The 22,168-nt window shown below is 32.8% G+C and overlaps 2 protein-coding genes across 4 annotated transcripts; both read right to left on the reverse strand.

The window, feature by feature from the left end:
- Window positions 1-1,100: 1,100 nt before the first annotated feature.
- On the reverse strand, window positions 1,101-8,631 carry LOC132632741 (uncharacterized). Of its 3 annotated transcripts, XM_060348801.1 has the most exons (6): window positions 7,981-8,040; window positions 3,967-4,019; window positions 2,745-2,905; window positions 2,331-2,537; window positions 2,080-2,244; window positions 1,101-1,911 (listed from the first exon to the last, which is right to left on the reverse strand). In XM_060348801.1, exons 4-6 carry the CDS (start codon window positions 2,520-2,522, stop codon window positions 1,435-1,437), a joined length of 834 nt encoding a protein of 277 aa, XP_060204784.1. In that variant the 5' UTR covers window positions 2,523-2,537; window positions 2,745-2,905; window positions 3,967-4,019; window positions 7,981-8,040; the 3' UTR covers window positions 1,101-1,434. The 3 variants fall into 3 exon arrangements, with proteins under 3 accessions (XP_060204784.1, XP_060204786.1, XP_060204785.1); XM_060348803.1 differs by lacking the exons at window positions 1,101-1,911; window positions 2,080-2,244; window positions 2,331-2,537 and adding exons at window positions 3,014-3,480; window positions 8,446-8,631 and having other exon boundaries at window positions 2,749-2,905; window positions 7,981-8,050; XM_060348802.1 differs by lacking the exons at window positions 1,101-1,911; window positions 2,080-2,244; window positions 2,331-2,537 and adding an exon at window positions 8,446-8,630 and having other exon boundaries at window positions 2,749-3,480; window positions 7,981-8,050.
- An 8,661-nt stretch (window positions 8,632-17,292) lies between these two features.
- LOC132632742 (calmodulin-binding protein 60 A-like) lies at window positions 17,293-21,275 on the reverse strand. Its single transcript, XM_060348804.1, has 7 exons — window positions 21,120-21,275; window positions 20,845-20,917; window positions 19,682-19,728; window positions 19,063-19,508; window positions 18,818-18,978; window positions 18,065-18,268; window positions 17,293-17,745 (listed from the first exon to the last, which is right to left on the reverse strand). The coding sequence occupies exons 1-7, from the start codon at window positions 21,200-21,202 to the stop codon at window positions 17,380-17,382; spliced, it is 1,380 nt and encodes a 459-aa protein (XP_060204787.1). The 5' UTR covers window positions 21,203-21,275; the 3' UTR covers window positions 17,293-17,379.
- Between the last annotated feature and the right edge of the window lie 893 nt (window positions 21,276-22,168).

A 22,168-nucleotide genomic window follows, 5' to 3' on the forward strand; every position in this document is an offset into this window, starting at 1 on the left:
TCAGCTTATAAGCTGCAAACAGCTTTAAGCTGTAAGCCAATCCAAACGGGCTCATAGTCCAATTACATAGGCCCAAGTGGGCATGGCTTCAAGAAAATGAAAGAGAGCAAAAGTAAAATATGTAGGGTGAAACAGCCACGTGTAGGAGCCTTATTGTTACAAAGCCTAATGTGAGGACGATAAAAGCCCTATATTGACACTTATACATAGTTGTAAGGTAATAAACATCTCATACATTTGGAGCAGATGTGTTTATGTGCATAATTGGAATTTGAAAACAAGAAATCACAGGAAGCCTTATATTTGTTAACTCAAATTAGTGGTTTCTACTTAGTCTAGAGATGGTATAATATTTTTTTAATATGCAATTTATGGTCCTCTTTCGCCGAAAAGACAGTAAATTTCGGAAATAAATGTTAACCTGATCCAATAAGGCAAAACGGATCGGATTGACGTGACATGCATGAAAATATTACAACAATTAATTAACCAATATATCAATTCGTTAATTAAAGGATAAAAGAAAATAGTGATAATCATTATAATGGGACTCTACACGCTAAAATACGAGCATGTCTGTTTCTCATCAATTTTTACACGATCATATAAGTATATTGTTCCAAATACATGTGACTACATAATTGTTCAACTCTGGCGTCTAAGTTCGTATTCAGCAAAATTCTAAATAATGTCAAGACGTTAATCCAAAGAAATAGAGAAGGCTTGTGGCAGACAATGTTCTGAAATATAACAAAACGGTTACAACGTTATCTGAAATATAACAAATATGTTTTCAATTTCTGATTGATTGATAATATTTTTAGATCAAATTTATTTTATTCATTTTTTCATTTCTAATATTTTCCGCGCAAAAGTTAACTTAGAAATTCACAGAATATTTTCATTTTCCCAACGGATATTTCTGTTGCCTTTTCCGAACAGACATCATACCTGTTTTGAACAGGTATTTCGCTCAAAACAGTGACTATAAGATAGCAAGAAAGTAAATTATTGGCACATCCTTAGTTCTGCAAGCAAGAAGATCTCAAAAGATGACTAATTATGGGCGCCATTGTACTTTATTCTTTGGCAGTAGAACAGAGACAAATAAATGTAGCGGGCCACTTAATTGCAAAGCATGTTTAGTTGTACACAAATATTATTGTATGGCATGTTCCTCCAATTCGAATTAACATTCGTTCTTTCAGACATAATACTAATAATTAAAATCATTACATGTTTCGTAAGTTCCAACAACTCAAACTCGTCAACTAGTTCACGTTAAAGCATGAACTCAAGTTATTCATAAAATATACCCACACTAATTTCAACGATGAACTAAAAACGTCACACGGTATAAAACTGTAATGACTGCTGATCGATCTCCACCGGAGCTAAATGGGATAAAGCCGGTGGTTCTTGTTTACCATATGCTTATTTGGACAATTTCCGCTTCTTGCTAATTCGGACCTTTTTAACAAAGCTTTTCAATAAGAACCATCGCAGAGATACCTTGGCCCAGTTCTTCTTCGACTTGCCTTTGGCCCCTGGAACTACCGAGACATTGTTCATTTGGCATCGTTGATTGACATTTGTGCTACCTCCAATATGGATGGCGGAATGAACATTTTCAGAAACCATGAAATTTGTGAATTGGTTTTGGGAAAGATCCATCGTCTCACCATGTTGCAATTCATGGAACTGCGCATCGCTTGTTTCAGCAGCAAAGTAGTTGGCTTGTCCAGGCTCTCCGTATGAGAAATCCTCAAACTGAAGTTCATCAGAATTGAGAAGCTGCATAATATACTCCAAAAAATCTTCTGAATCTGCATTCATAGAGGTGATCTGGTTGGGGGTGGTTGTATGGGCAGGAGTGGGGATATCAAGAGACATCTCATCTGATTCTGCATGCTGGTCAACAATTGCATAAGAGGTAGAAATTGTTCTTAATTTGTGAAAAACAAGAGTGATTTTCAGAATCAACCCGCCAAGTATATAGTACTATCATTTTTCATCACATTGACATTTATGCACAGGGTAGTAGTGTAAGAAAAAACAATTTGGTGAAAGAGTACTTACTGAGGTAATTTGAAGTTCTGAGTGCTGGAAATCATCAAGTGTGGGACAGGATGGTGGGGATAATATGGACGATGATAAGTGATCCATGATAGAAATATTGTTATCAAATTTTAGGACACTTTCCCAGTTTGCAAATGCAGTTTCCACTAACTTGCGTGCATACGCCTGTTTATCAATCCAAAATTGAAGCAGGGAACTAGAAATGGGCCAACTAATGATAGATTCATGATAATCAATCAATAGATACATACCTTTTGAGATTCAGAGAGTTTGTTGAATTGATGTAAACCGCACCCTGAGTCCAACCTTATCACATGACCAGCAATATTAAACACCACTGCAAATTTTTGTTCTGTTTCCGTATGATAATACAAGTATGTTCTTCCATCAATATCACATGTCTTAGCATGCGTTGTAACCTTTTTCCAATAATTATCAGACATGCTTTTGCCAAGGATCTACAGGCATAAAAAGTAAACACTCATTTGTATTGCTTCTTACTGAAACGGGAAAATATTAACAGTTCATCTAATACTGTTAAGGTGCATGGTCCAAGTGTTTAGGGGATACCTTAAACCATTATGGACTAATTAATTATCTTAACATATGATACTCCTATAAATTTCGTGAAGTAAGATTCTTAGATAGAATTAGTAACTTCTTACCTGGCGTAGCCTCTGACTGTTGTTGTGGAGTCCAATTAGGAAATCCTCCACAGTTTTGATACCATTTTCAGTCAACCGCCTGTAGAAAGCACCATTTCTGTAAATCTTCTCTAGTCTCCATACATCATCAGTTAGCGAAGGAGGGTAGCTCTACTTGCTTCCTGTGAAACCCATAACTCAAACAGAGTCATTTTTTCTTTTTCAGTGAAAATTAGAAAGAAATGATGTTTATTAAATTAAGTATGTGTGTAGGAATTAAATGGAAATACTCATTAAACGTTTATCCTTGACAGTGAAGGGTCCTGTCACGGCCTCCATCACTTTAATTTCTTCAGGTTGATCGACAACCCTTGCTCCTAGCTTTACCACCTTCAACTTCTTCATATGCTTTGGAGTGTGTTTGAATCTAGCTTCACCAAAAGAAACAACGCCTTCTTGCAACCTCAGATACGGATTTTTGCGGTGCCCTAATTTTCCACCTCTTTTTTGCATCATAATATGACCGTTTAGTTCCTGAATTGTCCGATTTTCGTCACACTTGAGTAGAAATATTTCAACTTGTGCAGAGGCAAGAGGCCCATGTCTCACTTGTTGTCCTGTAACAACATCAACCAATTCCAACTTGGTTCCTTGGGGAAAGATACACTCTCCAGTAAATATCACTGGGGCTATCTCGTGTGAGAAATTTAAAAGTAAACATTTTCGTTTAGAAGGATGGATTTTCTTCTCGGAATTCCTGTTTTAAATGTAAATGTAGAATATAGTTTAATCTCCGATATAGCATGAAATTACAATGCAAGTTCTAAGGGTTTATAAGTTTATTACCATTTTAACTAGGTTATACCAATTAATGCTTATCCTAAAGTTTTACTTGTACTTACCGTACAAATGATGTGTTTTGTAATTTTTTTTCTCCACCATCAGTGGGATTCTAAAATCATTTTGATATTAAAGTCTATGCACTAACAGTGTAAAAACAATTTACATAATCAAGTCATTTAAAAAGATAATTATTAATAACTCTATTCAATAAGCATTGATTAGTAACTTAGAATATATGGCAAGTAGTCTACTATAACATGTTAAATCAAATTGATAATACAAAAGCTCATTACATTGTCAGTGTGTTTTACTTAAATCCAATCTCTAATGACTTGAGCATAAATATAAGCAATATAACCATGATTCTGAAAAAATTCCTAACAGCTCTCTGTTTTCTCACCTGTTCCGGGCAGTCAAAATTATATCCAAGTCAAAGTGAAACTCAGTCACCACCTGGAAATATAAAATGTTAATTAAATAGTCAGGATTTAATATGACAGGTATTTGTTCAAAGACAAGAAGATTACAAAATCAGTTCGGTCTAAAGAGGTATCTATTTTATATCCTGAACTAATGAAAGCTTGTATTTATAGAGTAATACTATAATTAAATAATTAAAAATATATTATTTATAATAGCTTAACGTTTTTAGATGAGAACACTTCAACATTAGATAAAAACAAACGTTGGCCCTATATTCAAATCAATCTGCCACAAAAAAAGTTAAAAAATTCTTTACACTTGTTTGGCCTGCGGGAAAATCAGGTCCACGCAATAAACACGCACTTCAACAATATTGATGCATTTTTATAGGTTCTAATTTTCTATCCTCCTCTTCAATTGTTGTTTCTTTTTTTTTTTTCTCTCTTTTTTTTTTTTTTTTTTTTTTTTAAAAGGTGCACTGAAAGCTAATATTTGCTATTTAAAAATTGACCCATGGAACATGGAACTAATCAGAAACATTTGATGCTCAATTTGCATATGGATTCCATTCCAGGACGTGAAACTATTGACTAGAAATTCAATTTTGAGAGAATAAAATTAGCGTTCTAGCAAATTGTTGAACAACGTGAAGCCAAATGAAGATCTCTACAATCGGGCTCATAAAGACTCTCCTAAAACCTTTGAACTATTCTCCTGATAAAGCTTGTTATATACTTTTATGCATGTTTACAGCGAACATTGACACAGTAACTTTAATTTACCTGGACCTAGAAATTATGGTACTTTCATCATATATGATACTAAAAGTGAGAAGCAATAAACTTAAAAATTGGATTACGAAAATAACCCTATAAAGTTCAAGAATAACTACAAAACCCTTTGAATGAAAAAAAAAATAATATAAAACCTTCTTCATAAACCGGTACATTAATCAACATATTCTTTGTTGTTATAGAAATTCTAAAGAATTCTAAGAGTTTTTTTTCGAATAATTAATGCACTAAAGTCAATTAACCAAAAATTTAATAGATGGATCATATTCATCTACTAAATGCCTATGGGTCGTGAAAATCTGGACACAAAAAGACGTCTGGAGAGACCTATTTTCCAACTTAATTAATTGTCTTTCTCCTATTTACGATTAATCTTCACCAAAAAACATTTACATAACTCTTCAGTTTCAAAAGAGAAGGTTTTTGTGATTTCTTTAGGAAAGAGAAGTCGAGTTGGTGATGACATTAGTCTACATGGCTTCTCAGCTAATGTCTCTTAGATCTGTGCAAGTCTTCTGTATCTTTTCTCCCTATCATTTACTTTAATTTGTAATTACTATGTCTTTTTTTAATCTATTTTTATTCCGTTAGTAGATCTGTAAATCAAAGTGTAAAATATCAAATATTTATTTATCACGTGGTCGTTTTTATTTCATAATATTTGTTGGTTTCTTTGCCTACAATGTCTTTTTTTTAATTTTTTTTAAAATTGTTTTTATTACATAGGGAGAAGAGGAAGGGGAAATGGGGGAGGAGAGGAGATTACAATGTGGAGATTCAAACCGTCACCAACAGGGTGAGCGTTCAGGTAGCCAACCAACTGAGCCTACAATGTCTTATGTTTTTTTTTTTTTTTTGGTTGTTGTAGTGATAGATAAAATATGTTGGAGCCTCTCTATGTTAAGCCGTGTTTTATTTTATTTGTAGTTATTTTGGTTTTTCACATTAATTACATGCATATATTTCCTAAAACAATTCGGCCGACACCGCTTAAGCCAATGTGTGTCCGCCCCTTCTATCTCCAACAGTTTACTACAACAAGACTTTGTTTGTGATGCGACTTATATATATGATTTTTCACAATTTGTTTCCTTGATTCTGTTCGTAATTTCTTATTAGCCACTTTTGGTAAACATTTGATATAATTGCTTGATATTTTATTTTTTTCATTCTATGAACGTATGATGGGAGGAGTAATAATATTTTGATTTTGAATGCACATATGTGATGTTGATTTAATTTTAAAGTGAAAGAAATGTAACACTTTTAAAAGGAGAAATCTACAAAGTGCTGAAAGGTGTGCCTTGCAAGAAGTTCAAAGAGTTAAAGCTACTACAAAATACTTGTTTAGTAGTTACTCCAACCATAACAAAACATTTTTGTTCATTTTTAATTTACAAAAGCTAATGTTCTTCCGTCTAATTGGGAAGTAAAATATTCTCCTCTTTTTCAGTTTTGTGCTTTTGCATTTTCTTTTATACATTAGAGGATATTAGCATCAGATAGATGTTTCAGTTGTACATACCAATCATCCAGATAGATGATGGAAACTATGGATGTCATGTAGACAATAGTAAGTAGTCATGCATGTTATGCGTTTTATCGGTGAACAAGTGCATCTCTAGAGAAGTAAATCAAGTAGCGGATTTTCTTGCTACACTTGTCTCAACAAGTGGAAATAGGACCTTATATCCTTCTCTTCAACAACTTCCTAGAAAGGCAAATGGTCTATTTCAACTTGACAAATGGCACCTTCCTACTGTTAGAAGAAGGTTTGAAAAATGTAATTTTTTGTGAGACAAGTTTTTTATTGGGGAAGATCTTTGTTTTGGCAGTTGATCCTTCCCCTTCAGATTGTTTTATCAACCCTCTTTTGCAGCTAAGAGGCAAGGTCCATGTCCTCCTCTATTTTGTAAGTTTTTTGCTTATAATAGACATGGCAGGGTCAAGTCAACCCCCACACCATAGACTCACAACCTAAGGTGATGGCTTAATATATATATAAGGTGCATCTCTAAGGTATATATATATAAGGTGTATCTCTAAGAAATACATTTTTCTTGAATTTTTTACTCTATAATTTGGTGTAACTCATGACACACATATTCTAATATTATGTATTCTATTTTAAAATGAGTTTACCAATTAATATAGAATACACGTGCAACGTACATGTCCGACAACTAGCCGAAGAAAATCCAGTACAAGCTCACACGAAAAATTTCATAGAAGTGAATTTTTGTGCTTCTAATTAACCTCGTTGTCATCAACACATAATTTAAACTGTGGAAACAAAACAGCCTTTTAATTCGGAACTTTTGGAAAGGGATAGACAAGGGTGTCAGTCTATTTCAGTTTTTACCTGGTAAGTGAGATTCTGTAGTCAGTTTTGCATTCAGTGTGTGACCCTTTTTTCTATCTTTTATTTTTCAATTCAGTCCGTGACCAAATATCCTTTTTGTGTTAGTGTCTTTTTTTTTCCTTTTTCTTTTGGGGACCTCTACATTGGAATGTTAAAAAACAATATCTCTTTTAAGTTTACATATGATCGATGTCCTTTTTTTTCACAAAAACACAGAGATCTATCTCCTACCCTACTCTTTCATTCCAGATCTGCCAAAAATGGATTCATTATTTTTTGTCCAACCGAATGCCAAAAGACCTTTTTTAGTTTGCATGCCCACCAACAACAAAAATGCCATAGTTTCACTCTTAGATCTACGGCACAATCATTTGCCTCATGAGCTAAGAGTTATTAATTTTTGGCCACACAAAACTATCAATTTTTTTCTAGTGAGTCAAGCCTAACTGGTGTAAACCCCCCACCCGTAATTCACCCTCCTTCACAAAAAAAAAAAAAAAAAAAATCTGGAGAAAATTGGTGGTCCACAACTTTCGATGAAAAACATCTGATTTAGGTTACGTAGTTGTAACTAAAAACTTATAACAGTCCAAGGATTTACAGAAACGTAAGGTTATAAAAACACAAGCGTATAATTATTTGCATCCAGCCAATAAAACCACAAAGTTAAAGTGCAAAACGAGGATTATCAATTTATCCGAAACAAATGAACTTGTACCAACAAATTTAAGTGGTGAAAGGGAAAAAAGAACACGTCAAAGCTAAGCAAATAATAGTATACAAATACATATATACTTACTAATTAAAGTAGGAATTTATGGCAAATTGAACTCACCGGAAAATTAGGAAACAAAGCCAGTAGAATCCGCCGGAGTTTGCAGAGAGACACGACATCCCTTATGGCCCTAGAAAAGGGAGAGAGACCAATAAAAGACCAGAAATGACTAAGTCAACGTCAACGGTGATTGTCATATTCAATATACTATCAAAGCAGAAGCATCACATGCGCCAACTTGTCACACATGATAGCGGGAAGCCCCACTTATAACCTCTTCGTTTTTCAGCACGGGACAAAAATAATGTTTAAGTCACCAACGAATAATTATACGGCAAATCATGGATAAGACTAATTGAGTTTAAAATTATAGTTCAAGCATGCGACAACACAGCTAACCAAATCAAGCAACAAACCATTTCATTATTTGTGTCTTTGGATTTGTTAATGATATTTACATAAATTTAATCCAGCATTTTTATAATGTGAAAAAAACTAAAGAGGCATGATCTGAAGTGGGTTTACCTAGTAAAAGGAGGAGCGGAGTTTGTTGGTCCAGTATGTGAGCTCTTGTTTCCTTCTCCAGCATTATTAACATCTTCGAAAACTGTGTGTTGTGCCATCAATTACTCTTTCACTAAGAATAGAAACAACAAAATGAATGCTATGATCTATGAGAGATAATGGGCACCTGAAAAATAGTTCTCTTATACATTTATATTTAGAGGGGTGCGGAAAAAAAATTTAATGGGTCGTGCATGTTCCTCTCGTTTTCCTATTTGTTGCTTAGAAAGACGCGTGTAATGACGCTAAGATAACCTCCGTTAAGTCGTACTTATGGTAGGGAATGCCATTGCCAATCCACATTTTCATACTTTCCAATGGCAAAAAGGCTTGCCGTGGAATTGTCATGTCATAAGTTGCTTATTTTATTAATATATCCCCTTATTATATTAATTTTGGGGAGTATTTTAAGTAGTTTAACGGTGCAACCGGATTTAAATAACTAGACAAGGCCAAATTTTAAATACGCGGTGTTAATCCCCATGACATTTTAAGTGGTGATATATTGTGTGGTGGTTGATATTTTTGTACTTTTTTTGGTATGGTCAACTGGTCTAATTTCATATTAGTTTGAAGTCATGTGTTTGTCTGTCAAAGGAAGCAATCACTCCTTTAACCTTTGGGTACTTGAAGAAGCCAACAATTGTCAATTGTTGGCGCTTTTACGCTATCCGCACCCCCCCCCCCCCGCCCAACCCAATACATAAATTTCAGTAATTAACATTGGGCTCAAAAAATCAAGCACCAATGAACCGTCACATAATGATATATTTATTCCTGCATTTCAATTTGTCTCTTGGGTTTTGACTTGATAAAAGATTTAAGAAAGTAAGAAAGACGCTTGAATCTTGTGGTCTTAGATTAAAGATAAATATAATGTACCAAAATGCATTTAATCTTGTGGTTTTAAACATGTCATGTGAAAAGTTGAAATAAAAAAATTGTCAAAAAAGGAAAGAGACATTTTTTTTAAACGGACTAAAAAAGAAAAGTAAGACAAATAAATTGAAACGGAGGGAGTAATATTTTTTTATGAACACGTGTACACACACATGCTAAGACAGGTTTAGAAGCTGGGGTGGGAGTAGGGGTGGGCGTTTGGGCCATCGGATTGGATATGAAATTTTCGGTTTGGATATTCGGTTTTCGGATTGAAGAAATTGCAATCCAAATCCAATCCAAATAAGTTCGGATTGGATTGAATATTTTAAGTTCGATTTCGGATTATTCGGTTTGAATATTTCGGATTTTCGAATTTGACTTTTGAGACTTAAGACAAACTTTTAGGAATGAAATTCATGTGTTAGTTCCACCAGAGTAAATCTTAATTGCTCAGTAAAAAAAGCCTTCCAGTTCAAGTTAGGATTAACAAATCCAAGTCATGTCCAACATAATAAATCCATACTAAATAAAAGCATTATGGAAAAGTGGAAATGAACAAAATAAAATCTACGTAGTCATCTGGAAAAATAATAAAGAACATTGCCTTGGTTACACTGACGTGAGACTTTTGAGACTTGAGAAGTAAGAAAACCGTATATTATATTTGATTTAGTAGAGAATTGTATATTGGATTTAATATTTTAATGGGTAGGGTCTTAGGTACTAATCGATTGGACCTTTAGAAACTAGATTTATTAGTACATATGATATAGGTAGGTCTAGATAAAAGGTATAAAAATTTCGAATTTTCGGATATTTAAAAATCCATAGTACTAAATCCATACATAATCCAAATATCTAAACTAAATATTTAAAAAGTTCGGATTCCGGTTTGGATTTTATTTGGCCCAAACTGTGTCCACCTATAGGTGGGAGTAGCATTGCTGAATATAATCGGAAAGTTAAATTGTTCCACTTCTTCCAATTGGAACAACATCTTCAAGCAATTTCTTCCAACATTATTCTTTAGGCGCTTTTTAAAACATTCTTTAGTTCTTGGGTCATATTTATTTTCGTTTATCATTCATCTCAACTTTTTGCATTGTTTGAATACCTGTAACCGTAAGTTTACTACATGAAATCCAATCAATGTGAGACATTCTATTTTTCTCAGCAAGGAAAAGGGGCAGGTACTAACGGATACCGATAAGTCAGTACTGCGCGTTATACTCTACTCTTCCAGCCACATAACAATATTCTCTTATACTGTTTCGTAAGCACTTTAAACTGAATTAGACTGACGCGTAAGATGGTGAGCTTCTCCGAAAAGAGCTCGCCTTTTTCGTATCCACGACTACGAGGCCCAACAGACCGAAAACAACGATTTTGTAAAGTAAAATTTTCACAATCTACTATAGTTCTTAAGTTTGTTTTAAAGAATCTGAAGAAGATTTACACTTTTTGTGATATTTAAATTATCAAGAACTGTCTGTAATTCTTGATTCTTGATTTGATAACTTAATAATTGTTCCCAATGTATGATCAACGATGACAAATTACGCAAAACTAAGTAAAACACGCCAATTTCTTCTAAGGGTTAAGTATGTCAAGTCACTCGTGTCCACTTCCCATTCGAATTTCTCAAAATTCACCACAAAAAAAGAGAGAACAATGACTCTGCAACAATACAATGATTGAAAATCTTGATGGCATCTGTTGTTTGCATGCTAAAATATGCATAATTAGGGGTGTTATGGGTCATTTTGAGTCGGTTTTGGGTTAAAACCAAAACCAAAACCAAACCAATCTAGTCGGTTTTTAAAATTATTAAAATCAAATCAAAAAATATAATACATATCCATCGGTTTGGTTGTAGTCGATTTGATTTAGTTTTTCGATTTTTAAGAAAACTAACGGTGTATTTCCCTCTTTCATGTTTTCTTCCTGCAATTAGGAGAGAATTTTATATTTTTCCAACTTATTATTCGTCATTACTCTTTTATTAGGAAAGCTACAATTATCTTGGATTATGGAGAAAATGTCTTACGATTTATAAGTTTTAATTAAGTGAATAAAGTGTTGGAAATCTTATGGAAAATACTTGATCACGAACATTTGTAGAGAATTCTACGTAGCTTGACGCGTATCAATTAAGACACTATCCTTAAGAATATTTCACCAGGTATGGATGTATTTCTTAGGATTCAACAAATTTTTTTAGTATAAAACTAAGAGTCACAATTTAACAAAGATTAAAAAAGAAAAACCCAGCACACTATAATATGGTAGGAGGATTTTGTATTGATCTCTATCTCCTAAAGGTAAAAGAGCTGCACGTATTTATAAGAGATCAAAGAATAAATTGCTAGAATGGAATATCATAGCAGCAACAACGGTCCAAAGAAAGGATTGATTTGATATCAATAAAGAGCAATGTAATAATGGATCCAATCAAGGCTAGTCAAGAGTCATACGTTTTGCCCATAATGAAGTTTAGGAATCAATTGTCTGTTGGAACAATACTGCAAACATAAGTTAGGTAGAATGAAGATAATTGGCAATGAGTTGTAACATTAAAGCACATAATGGCTAATTAAGAGTCTAGTCAACCTGAATAATAAGACTCGTTTAATTAGTATTAAAGGAATGAATTTAGATAAGAATGTCTTTTTGAGATATCACATAAATATTTCAACATAAAGTTTATAAGAAATATAAAAAACAAATCTAGATAAATCTCATAGTTATTTTTTTTGAATAAATGAGTTTGAATTCACGGATTTCTTTTTAGAAATGGGCTCAAGATATCAAGTTCATTAACCTATTAGAGATAAATGAAATTTTGCTTAAAAAGCATACACATTATTTAAAAGTATTTTATAAAAATTAATATATTGTATATATATAATTATAAAAAAAATTATCGGTTTGATTCGGTTTTTCCTTTGATTTGCTTATAGTAAAACTAAAATCAAATCAAATATTATCAATTTTTTAAAATTTAAAACCAAATCAAATCCAACCCAAGTAAATATCGGGTTATTTAATCAATTTGGTTCGATTTTCGATTTGGATCGATTTTAACCAAACTGTTAACATGCAATATTATTCATTAAAGTAAAACACGAAATATCAAAGCAATAAATACTGATGTGACTTAATTTGTAGTATTATGGGTATTGGCTTTGTAATTTAAAACGGGTTTGTGGAATTCTTGTTGACCTATGAGTTGTAACATTGAAGGATATCGTGGAACCATATTGCTACTTCTTGGGTTGCAGAAAAATAGGATAGCGGATAAAATTAAATGTATCGAGAAGAGTATTTTTTTTCTCGTCAAATTATTCGTAATATTAAAAATATCATAAGTAACGATACTTTCAGACGAATAAGGAAAAGAAAGAACTAATAAGGACAAAGGGACGGATGGAGTGTTAACAGCAATGTAATAAGGTGAAAAATCCATGTGACGAAGTCCAGCTAGAAAGGAGAAAAATAATGAATTACTTATTGTTTCTCTTATGGCTATAGGGTTCTAAATGGTCTTGCTTTGCGGCTACACTTTAAAAAGTTTTTCATAGTGCAAGATGACATCAACAATGTTGTCATTCAACATGATTTCACGTGGTGATCTCATTTCTTGGAGGGCTAATTTTGAGAGAATTTAAAACGAAATCAATCACCTTCAATTAAAATAAGATGGTGAGGAAAAGCCATCGTTAAGGAATAAAAGAAGAAAAACTAAAATAGGTTGGAATTGTTATTCCTCAATATTAGAAGTACTATGAAAGTGGGACAAAAAGGAATTGGATAAGTCGTTTGCCCATAATGAATTATCACGGAGAATCCTCTTTTTTGGGTCTTCAAAGCTTCATTATTGGGAGATATGATTAAAAAGCAAAACACAAGTTTAATGTTATTTGAAAGCCAAAAACAGTAGCCATTGTTGAAAAATATTTTCCAGATACTTTTGTGACCGAGAAAGGTAAAGGATTGAAGTAAGAAATATATTAAAAGTTCTACTTGCAAAAAAAAAAAAAAAAAACTTTTAGAACTTGGTGCTTGGGTTATGAGAAGAATATAAAAGGGTGCTTCTTTTTATGATTTGGTCATACTTTGAGTTATATCGGCGGATTGCGTTATGATCTAGTGTTTTATAAAACTTCTTCCGTCTCAAATTATCTGTTATCTTTTTAATTTTACATCCCTTCTAAGGAATATTAATTATGAGAAGTTTTTGACTAACTTTACTCCTATTTTATATTTAAGTTATAATCTCTCTCCATAAATGTTTATCTTATTTAGGTGTCAGCTCCATTAATGACAAAATTCTATTAAGGGCAAAATTGATTAAAAAAAATAATAATTGTGTCTTAAACTTCTAAAACAATAAATAATTTGAGTCAATTATTTTTAGTAATCACGACAAATAATTTGAGATGGAGTAAATATATTTTCACCCAATTAAATTTTAGATGAGTTAAGTTATGACTCGCTTATTAGCTTGACTCATTTAATCCGCTCGTTTGCCACCTATAGTGTTTATAAAACCATCCATCAAAGTACGTAAATACACATAATTTGGTGTAGTTATCTTAGGCCAAAGTCATAGATGGACCCCTGAATTTATTCTGATTTTTCATTTAGACCTCCAACTGAAACATTGACCATTTGAACCCCTAAATATAAGATAAACTGTGTCATTTGAACCCCTCGTGCCAGCTGGGCACACGCGTGCAGCTCACTTGCTGTGACATGGAAAAACAGACCAATAAAAATAAGCCATGTCAATAAAAAAAATTAATTTTAAAATCTATTTAAATAATTTTAAAAAAAAATCTAAAAAAACCCAACCCATCCTCTTCGATAGCCCACTTCACCTCCGCCACTGCCGTTGCTGCCTCCGCCGCCCCCATCACCACTGCCGCCTCTTCAAAATCTATTTAAATAATTAAAAAAATGGTGTCGTTTTTGATCGGAGATTTGTTTAAATAGTTTTGAAGTGGAGCATCGGTGACAGCGAAGTGGACTATCAGAGAGGATGGGTTGGGTTTTTAATTATTTAAATAAATTTTAAAATAGAATTTTTGTTTAAATTAATTTTTAATGATTAAAAATGTAAAAAAAAATGGTCTCTCACACTCTGTCACAGCAAGTGAGCTGCACGCGTGTGCCCACCTAGCACGAGAAATTCAAATAACACAATTTATTTTATATTTAAAGATTCAGATGATCAACGTTTCAATTAAAGAATTTAAATAAAAAATCAAAATAAATTCTGGAGTCCATCTAACTGGCGATTATGTTAAACAGGTCATAGTTGGATGACATTTTAAAATCTAATCATGAAGTGAGGTGTGCTCATGAATAGCACGAGCAAAAGGTTAAAGAATGAATAAACATCGGTAAAAGTAATCAGAGCGTAAATAATGCAGGACCGTAACTTTTACGTCGTATTTGATTGACGTTAACATCTGGTCTCCCTTTTTGTTTTTATATTAAGATGAACTCTATCTCGTACCATTTATTTAATATTTTTCACTTTTTAAGAATTAAATATTTTAATTTAACTATATATTTAAATATAAAATTTTTAAATTTTTTAAAATAAAATTTATATATTTAAAAATTATGCAAAAAATATTATAAGTCAATCATTATTAATAATTTAAAATATTTAAAAAATATGTAAAAAAATAAGATCAAAAAATAATTCGTTTGATTCTCGAGAAGTGTAAAAATGTCAAAATGATTGGAACAGTGGGAGTAAAGTAATTCTTTCCGGATAAATGTCGTCATTATGCAATTATGGGTCGTATATTAAAGTCGGCAATATGAAACTTCGTCTCATTTAATATAAGATCAAGTTGGCCTAGACGTGGCATCTTTACACTGCCTCCTTGATGGGATTCAAAAAGGCAAAGTAAATGACTAGTACTCTATTTTTACTTCGTTAATGAATTCGAACATGTTTGAAAATGAGGTTTCAATAATGACTGTATTCTATACATTTAGTTCTTTTAGTCATCAATCATCTAAAAAGGAAACTGGCTAAAGATGGTGAAACATTTTAGGGAATTCTCTTATAAGGGCGCTTAATTAAGGTTGGATTTGGTTCAGTACTTTTCTTTCTCTTGTTACGTTTATTAGTCAAACAATAAGAACGTTCAATAATTGGAATTGGTACTTTATCTTGATACAAAGTTTTGTACTATCCAGAAATAGAGAAGAGGTTATATAGTCTTTTGCAGAGTATATACTTATCATGTTTCCCTCCCTGTTTAAAGTAAGAGCAATTTGGCTATTAATAAAAAAATTATAAAAAGATCTATAAAAGAAGAGTGTAATACTATAAAACAATGTCATGGACCTAATTAAGACGATAAGAGAACTGGAAAAAACTAGGGAAAATAGTTATTCGACCCTTCATAAATTTTGTTTAGTTTTATGGCTTTTTTATAGCAGATTTTTATTTTTTACACATAAAAGATCTGAAAAAATCATTTTCTTATATTCAAATTAGAGCCAAAAGATCTCACCTCCTCAAAAGAATTAATTCATATCAAAATAATCAATCTTTGAAAATAAACCACAGAAATGGCAAAAAATGGCTAAATAGAATTCAAGCTTTTATTATCATTGTCAGAGAATCATGAATCTTATATCAAACCTTTTATTTATTTGTTATTATTATTAAAACAACAGACAAGACAAAAGAAGAAGACTTTTTATAATTAATAACACCCACAATATAGAATTGTTTGGTTAATCGTATCTAAGTCATCGGTGTATTTATTGAATTAATAACTCAAATCTCATTATTATCCAAATTATTATAGATAATAACCAAATTTACATCAACAAATTTAATTAAATATCTGTGGGACACTTATTAAGATCAAAAGCTAATTTTAAGAAAATTAAGCATGCCTAAAAAGTTGAGGCTCATTATGCGTATGTCTATTTTGAGAAAAAAGAAAGAAAAAGAGGACCAATGGTCAAATCATTATCCTAAACGTGGCTGACTGTGAAAAAGAAAACAAAAGACTAAAAAGAGAAAAAAACACTTAAGGAACGATAGCTGTGTGTGAAAGTGATGGTAAGCTTGAGCTACAAGCAAATGTATTTTCGTTGCAATTAATTGGCTATGTAATGCCCGAGCATCTTCTTCTTTTTGCTATGGAAGGGCAGAGAACAACTAGTAGTTATTTATAAATTGGACATATCATTTAAAAATCACTCTAATTATCACTAAACTAAGTCGGCTGATTTAAAATCTGTGGAAAATATACTTTCAATCACTGCGAATCAACTCTTAAGTAGTTAAACAATTGATATTTAAGAAGGCGAAAAGGGTAAAAAATAATCCTTTACTTTAAAAAATTAGCTATTTTTACCCTTCGTTATAAGTTGGGTCAAATATAACCCTACAGATTCAGCAAGTCATAGTTCATTCAAACATACTAAAAACCCTATAAGAAAACGTGAGTTGAGATAAAAGATAACATGATTCAATAAGGCAAAATAAATTGGATTGACGTTACATGAAACAACTACTTACTACTACTTAATAACCAATATATCAAGGATAAGAGAAAAATGGGCTCTAAATGCTAAAATAAGAGCATGTCTGTCTCACCTCAACAGTAACTGATGTTTACATGACCATATAAGTATATTGTTCCAAATTCCTGTGACTACATATAATGGTTCAACACTGGCGGCTAAGTTCATATTTAGCAAAATATCAAGACTTTATCCAAAGAAATAGAGAAGGCTTGAGGCAGATATTGATATTCTTTTTAAATATTATAACAAAATGTTATTAGTTGTGAAAACTGTTACAGCGCTCTCATATAGAGAATATTAAGAAAAGATTAAAAAAAAATACTTAAAAAATAACAAGTGCTAATTTTGCAGTCACACTTTAAATATGAAACTCTTGAAGTCTCCTTGTAAATTTCAGTTCTATATTACTCTAGTACAATAAAATAGAAGATATTAACCAATAGATTAAAAAATATTATAAAAATCCCAGAAGCTTTCAGGGAGAGAATAGGAGATGGAATCGTCATACAGAAGAGGATCTGGTACTTCACCAGTAAGAGTTTCTAAGCTATTCATTTGGCTTGTAGAGTCATAATTATTGATTGTACTTGTGCCCGGCATACAATTATTAGCATTAGATTCCTGCTGTGTGTCAACTGGATAATAAGCCTCAAATGAGAATCCATTAGAGCCATCAAGAGCAACCACTTCCATTGGACAAACGGCATTTGATGAATAGGAAGAACAAAGCAGTTTAATAGTATCATCATCCAAAACCTTGAAATTCTGGCCATCTTGAAAGGCCGTTTTTACCAATTCCATAGCATAAGCCTGTCATCACATGAAGTAGAAAGGGAATAAAAGCAAGTCAGTCATTAATCCTCATGACAAAATATTACTGTACCTAATTCTTTTTGGTAACTATATATTCGGTATCGATCTGGAACCACAAACTAATTTTAATTTAGGCCACGTAAAGCCTACTAAAGAGGAAAACGCTCCCAGCCAGAATCTTTTTCTCGAGACTTAAAATCCGAGACCTGTAGTTAAGAATGACTCTTCCATCCTTGCCAGTGACAAAATATTAGTATACTGCTTGCTTGTTGAAGAAAAATGTTAAAAAGGAAGTGAAAAAAGGTAAAATTAGAACCTTATGAGGTCCAGTCAGCTTTTCGACCGACACGAACTGCCCCTCTTGGTATATTCCGAGCAATTCTCCCACATCACTAAATACCACTGGTAGACTTTCCTGGGAATGGGCAGAAGGATACACGTATCTTTTCAAGTCAAGTTTACTCTTTGCCTGATTAACTGCTGCATCCAATTTCTTAACGCACATATGCCTGCCGATGATCTTTACATATGCAATATGCAAATGTTTCAGTAGTTCATTATGCAACATGAACAAAAAGAGAAAGTGCACTAGATTGGCCTTAGTAAAACAAATTAACATCATAGTGAAGACAAAATATCAAATTAAAACAGCTAGCTAGAAGTTTCAATTCATAACTCTTTAACTAGTTAAAACATGTAACCAGCTATGACGACCAAAAAAATAATAAATTACCGGCCGGCAGGTGATATCATGAATTCATATCCTATCCTGCTCAGTACAAGCTACAGCTTGAACCGCTTGCCAATAGACGGGAAGCGGGGGAAATATCTATGGCTACCTACCCTTACTAATTAATTTTGTTTCTCTGCAACTACTGGTCCAACTATTTTTACCATCCATATTAGATATGATGGACAGGAATCGGCGACACAGTATCAGGCAAATTCGGATGAACCTTCATCCGAAAGAGGTTAAAAGTAAAATTTTAATTAAGCAATAAAAGTTTCTATATCCTCAACTATATATGCTGTTGAAGCGATTTCTATTAAGAGGGGCGAAAAGTCTTACTTTTAGTAGGTTATCACGGTTCAGAAAATATTGAATTAACAAGTCCCTGACAGTTTTAATGTTTTCCTTCATTAAACGATCATGATAAGGACCGCCTTTGCCAATCGTCTGCAGTTTCCATACTTGATCATCAAGATGTAGAGGCTTCTTGCTCTTAGGCACTGCAAAATTCAAACAATATTTATATATGCAGCATTCGGATCTAATTTAGGAACAAGAATATATGATTAATTAGAAAGTCTTACTGGAACGACGATCCATCACGAAGAATGGTTCAGTGGCTGCTTCCTTAATTCTAGTTCCAATATTGTAGGGATACACAGCTCTTGCACCTAGTCTCAACTCACGTTTGCTCATAGGTTTGTTAGTATGTTTGAATGAAATATGACTTACAGAAACTGTGCCATCTTTCAATCTGACATGAGGATCTCCTCGAATCAGCGATTTGTCACCAGCACAACTTGTACAATCTTTCTCAAGGACAACTATTTCCACCTCTGCTGATGCTTCTGGCTCAGATTTAACAATATTCTCAGTACGGCAATCAACTAAGTCTAGATTTAAGGTGCTGCCCCGATCTCCACCTACGGGTAGCCCAGTATAAATTGTACCATTTATGTTGTTTGAAAACTTTAATTTTAAATGCCGTGATCCACACTGATCACAAGGGTTCGAATTTTCCTGCTCTTTCCTGTGCAATATGTACAAGTCCCACTATCATATAAAAAGCAATGGAATAGGATAGAACACAAATTTGTGTATCAAACACTAGCAGGAACAGGGTTAATGAAAATAAAAGCAGCAAGGATAACGACAATGATGATTAATAATTATAAGTATTAAGTAAAGGACGCTTATCGTTGCCTTGGGCCGGTTGAAATCTCGTCAACTTTCGGTTCAACTCCTGCAGCCTGTATAGTTTCACAAAGAACTTAATTAGATGACAGAAGCTAAGACTGAAAATCAAATCATCAGGGCCAAAAATAAAAAGTAATGGTACTGTTTTTTTCAATCATCTTGGCATGAATAGAAGACATAAACATCAAAGACCAATAAATTAGATGACTATCAGCACAAGAAATTGATCAACATATTCAGAAGCTAATGAACGATGAAGTGAACAAATTCTTGGAAGGGGTAAACTGGCAAAGAGAAATTAAATGTCACGCTTAGCTATTAGCACACAATTGTAAGTACAAATAAACTACTAGGATTTTAGGGATATGATGCGATAGCATATATCCTAGAAATAGATCGATTGACCGGAAAAGACGATTCCTTGTCAAAATTATTTTGGCACAACAAGAAGTTGCACTACAATTATTTTGACACAAATAACATAATTACGTTGACTTCGTGTGGTATTTGCTCCAAATTCTACTACCTCCGGTCCATCTCATCAACTTAACTGTCTCCTCTTTTGGCTTCCAATCTTCAATTGCTTATTGTTGGAGCTAACGAGGTGATACATAGATTAATGTTCATTGGCAATAAATTAAATGTAACGATTCAGAAACTATACGACAAACCTTATTAGACTATATATTAGTTAACCAAGTTTTTATCTCAACATATCAGTACTAGTAAGCTGGAGTATATATATTGTCAAAGATATATATATATATATATATATATTGAAAAAAATTACGGTTGTCATTTTCTGATATTTTTGGGCTAAACAGTCACATGATGTGCTAGTTACTTCTCCGATAACCTGCACGGGCGAGAAAGTGATGTTAAGACTTTTGAATAACACCAAATATTTTGCTACTAATATTTGCTGAGTCATTTTAGCTTCTTCTTAGAAGCTTTTTCTGAATTACAAATAAATAAATTAAAATGGATTGCTAAATAAAAAGAAAAATGTCTCATGAAAAAAGGCAACCCTAAAAGGTTCATGAGCCCTATTTTAATAAGGAGTATCACGTTAACTAGGCACAAGGCGCAAGTAAACAACTACTATAGTACTAACATATGAAGGCATAAAGACAGGTGTAAAATATAGATTTAAGGCAGATGCTACTCACAGCTGGATCAATGCATAGCCGCCTCATTGACTTATTGAGTAAACGCAAGACTTGGAGCACAACCATAACGGACCTGATCATCAATAGCCCAAAATGGAGTAAAACTAGTAGAAGAGAGCAAAATTAAACGAAAATTTCAGTTTTTAATCAATACTGTTAATCCCCATCAGGAACATGCAAATCATTAACGCTATCAGATATTCAGAAATACTAAATAACACCAAGCAAGATAAAAAGCGAAGATAATAACAAAATAGCCCAGATAAAGCACAGACTTTAGTTTGGGGAGTTTTTTCTTCTTATGAAATGAGAACCAGGGAGGTCCTGAATAACTAGGAGAATTTTCTCCCAGGTCCATTTGCAGGTGTTTTTTTTTTCTTTCAAAAAGCTTGTGACTATATTGTTAAAGTAGAAGAGTAGTTTTGGAAAGTGTATTTAGTACTAAAGCGAGAGACAGCGCGACATAATTTATAGCAAATCGGGAGACTCAATATCCATGAAACCGCGTAGGCCCAACTCTACCGAGAAATATCAGTGAAACCGAAATGCAATTTACTATACTACTCTTTTGAAAAGTCATTGCAACTCCAATGGCATAGGGAAAAAAAACATGAGAGGGGACATGAAAAAGATATAGTAAGACAGAGAGACAAATTCAAAAAAGAGAAAAACAGCAACCAACTTAGGTTAGCATGTAAGAATGGTTGTACAGAATGTTTGATTAAGTTTTCAAAATCTGTTTATATGATCTCCACTTAAATTTTTGAACCCTATGGACTCTTGCACCTCAATTGACATTTGTTCTTTTTCTCGTTTTGATATTTTTTAATTACATAAGGGAAAGGGGAGGTGAATAGGAGAAGAGAATGCCTGATAAATTTGAACCCTCCACCACAATTATCGAAGGCGGGGAGTTCACCAAGTGAACTAGGGCTTTACTCATGTTCTTTCATATTTTCTCTTTTTTTCTTTTCCTTATCCTTCACATTTGTCCTTTTCCTTTTGTTTGGAAGTTGATTAATATATATATTTTAGGCAATTGAAGTTCACCTTCCAATTACTAATCGTTCGCAAGCCGTTTCTCTCGATGTCATTGGAATAAGTTATCATTTAGATAATTATACTTTTGTATCTACTTTTGATTATTTTTGTACTGAAGTTGTAGTTCTTCGCGCTCCCGTAGTTTTGCAAAACGTATGGCATTTTGTGTTTTGATGAGTTCTTTTCTGTATTTTTTCCATACTTTAATTTCTTGAAGTCTTAAATAATTTTTTTTCTTGCATTTTGTGTTCCGCCGCTTTAAGAAATAAGAATTGACTGGACC

Source organism: Lycium barbarum, chromosome 3, assembly GCF_019175385.1.
Source record: "Lycium barbarum isolate Lr01 chromosome 3, ASM1917538v2, whole genome shotgun sequence".
Classification (NCBI taxonomy): domain Eukaryota; kingdom Viridiplantae; phylum Streptophyta; class Magnoliopsida; order Solanales; family Solanaceae; genus Lycium; species Lycium barbarum.

Bases quoted from the DNA above. Each gene is read 5' to 3' on its own strand.
- LOC132632741 (XM_060348801.1), bottom strand. From the start codon at position 2,522: ATGTCTGATAATTATTGGAAAAAGGTTACAACGCATGCTAAGACATGT. The intron at 2,245-2,330 runs GTATGTATCTAT...ATTGATAAACAG, and splicing joins AACTCTCTGAATCTCAAAAG to GCGTATGCACGCAAGTTAGT. The intron at 1,912-2,079 runs GTAAGTACTCTT...ATTGTTGACCAG, and splicing joins CAGAACTTCAAATTACCTCA to CATGCAGAATCAGATGAGAT.
- LOC132632742 (XM_060348804.1), bottom strand. From the start codon at position 21,202: ATGGACCTGGGAGAAAATTCTCCTAGTTATTCAGGACCTCCCTGGTTC. The intron at 19,509-19,681 runs GCAACGATAAGC...CATATTGCACAG, and splicing joins GAGATTTCAACCGGCCCAAG to GAAAGAGCAGGAAAATTCGA. The intron at 18,979-19,062 runs GTAAGACTTTCT...TGAATTTTGCAG, and splicing joins CGTGATGGATCGTCGTTCCA to TGCCTAAGAGCAAGAAGCCT.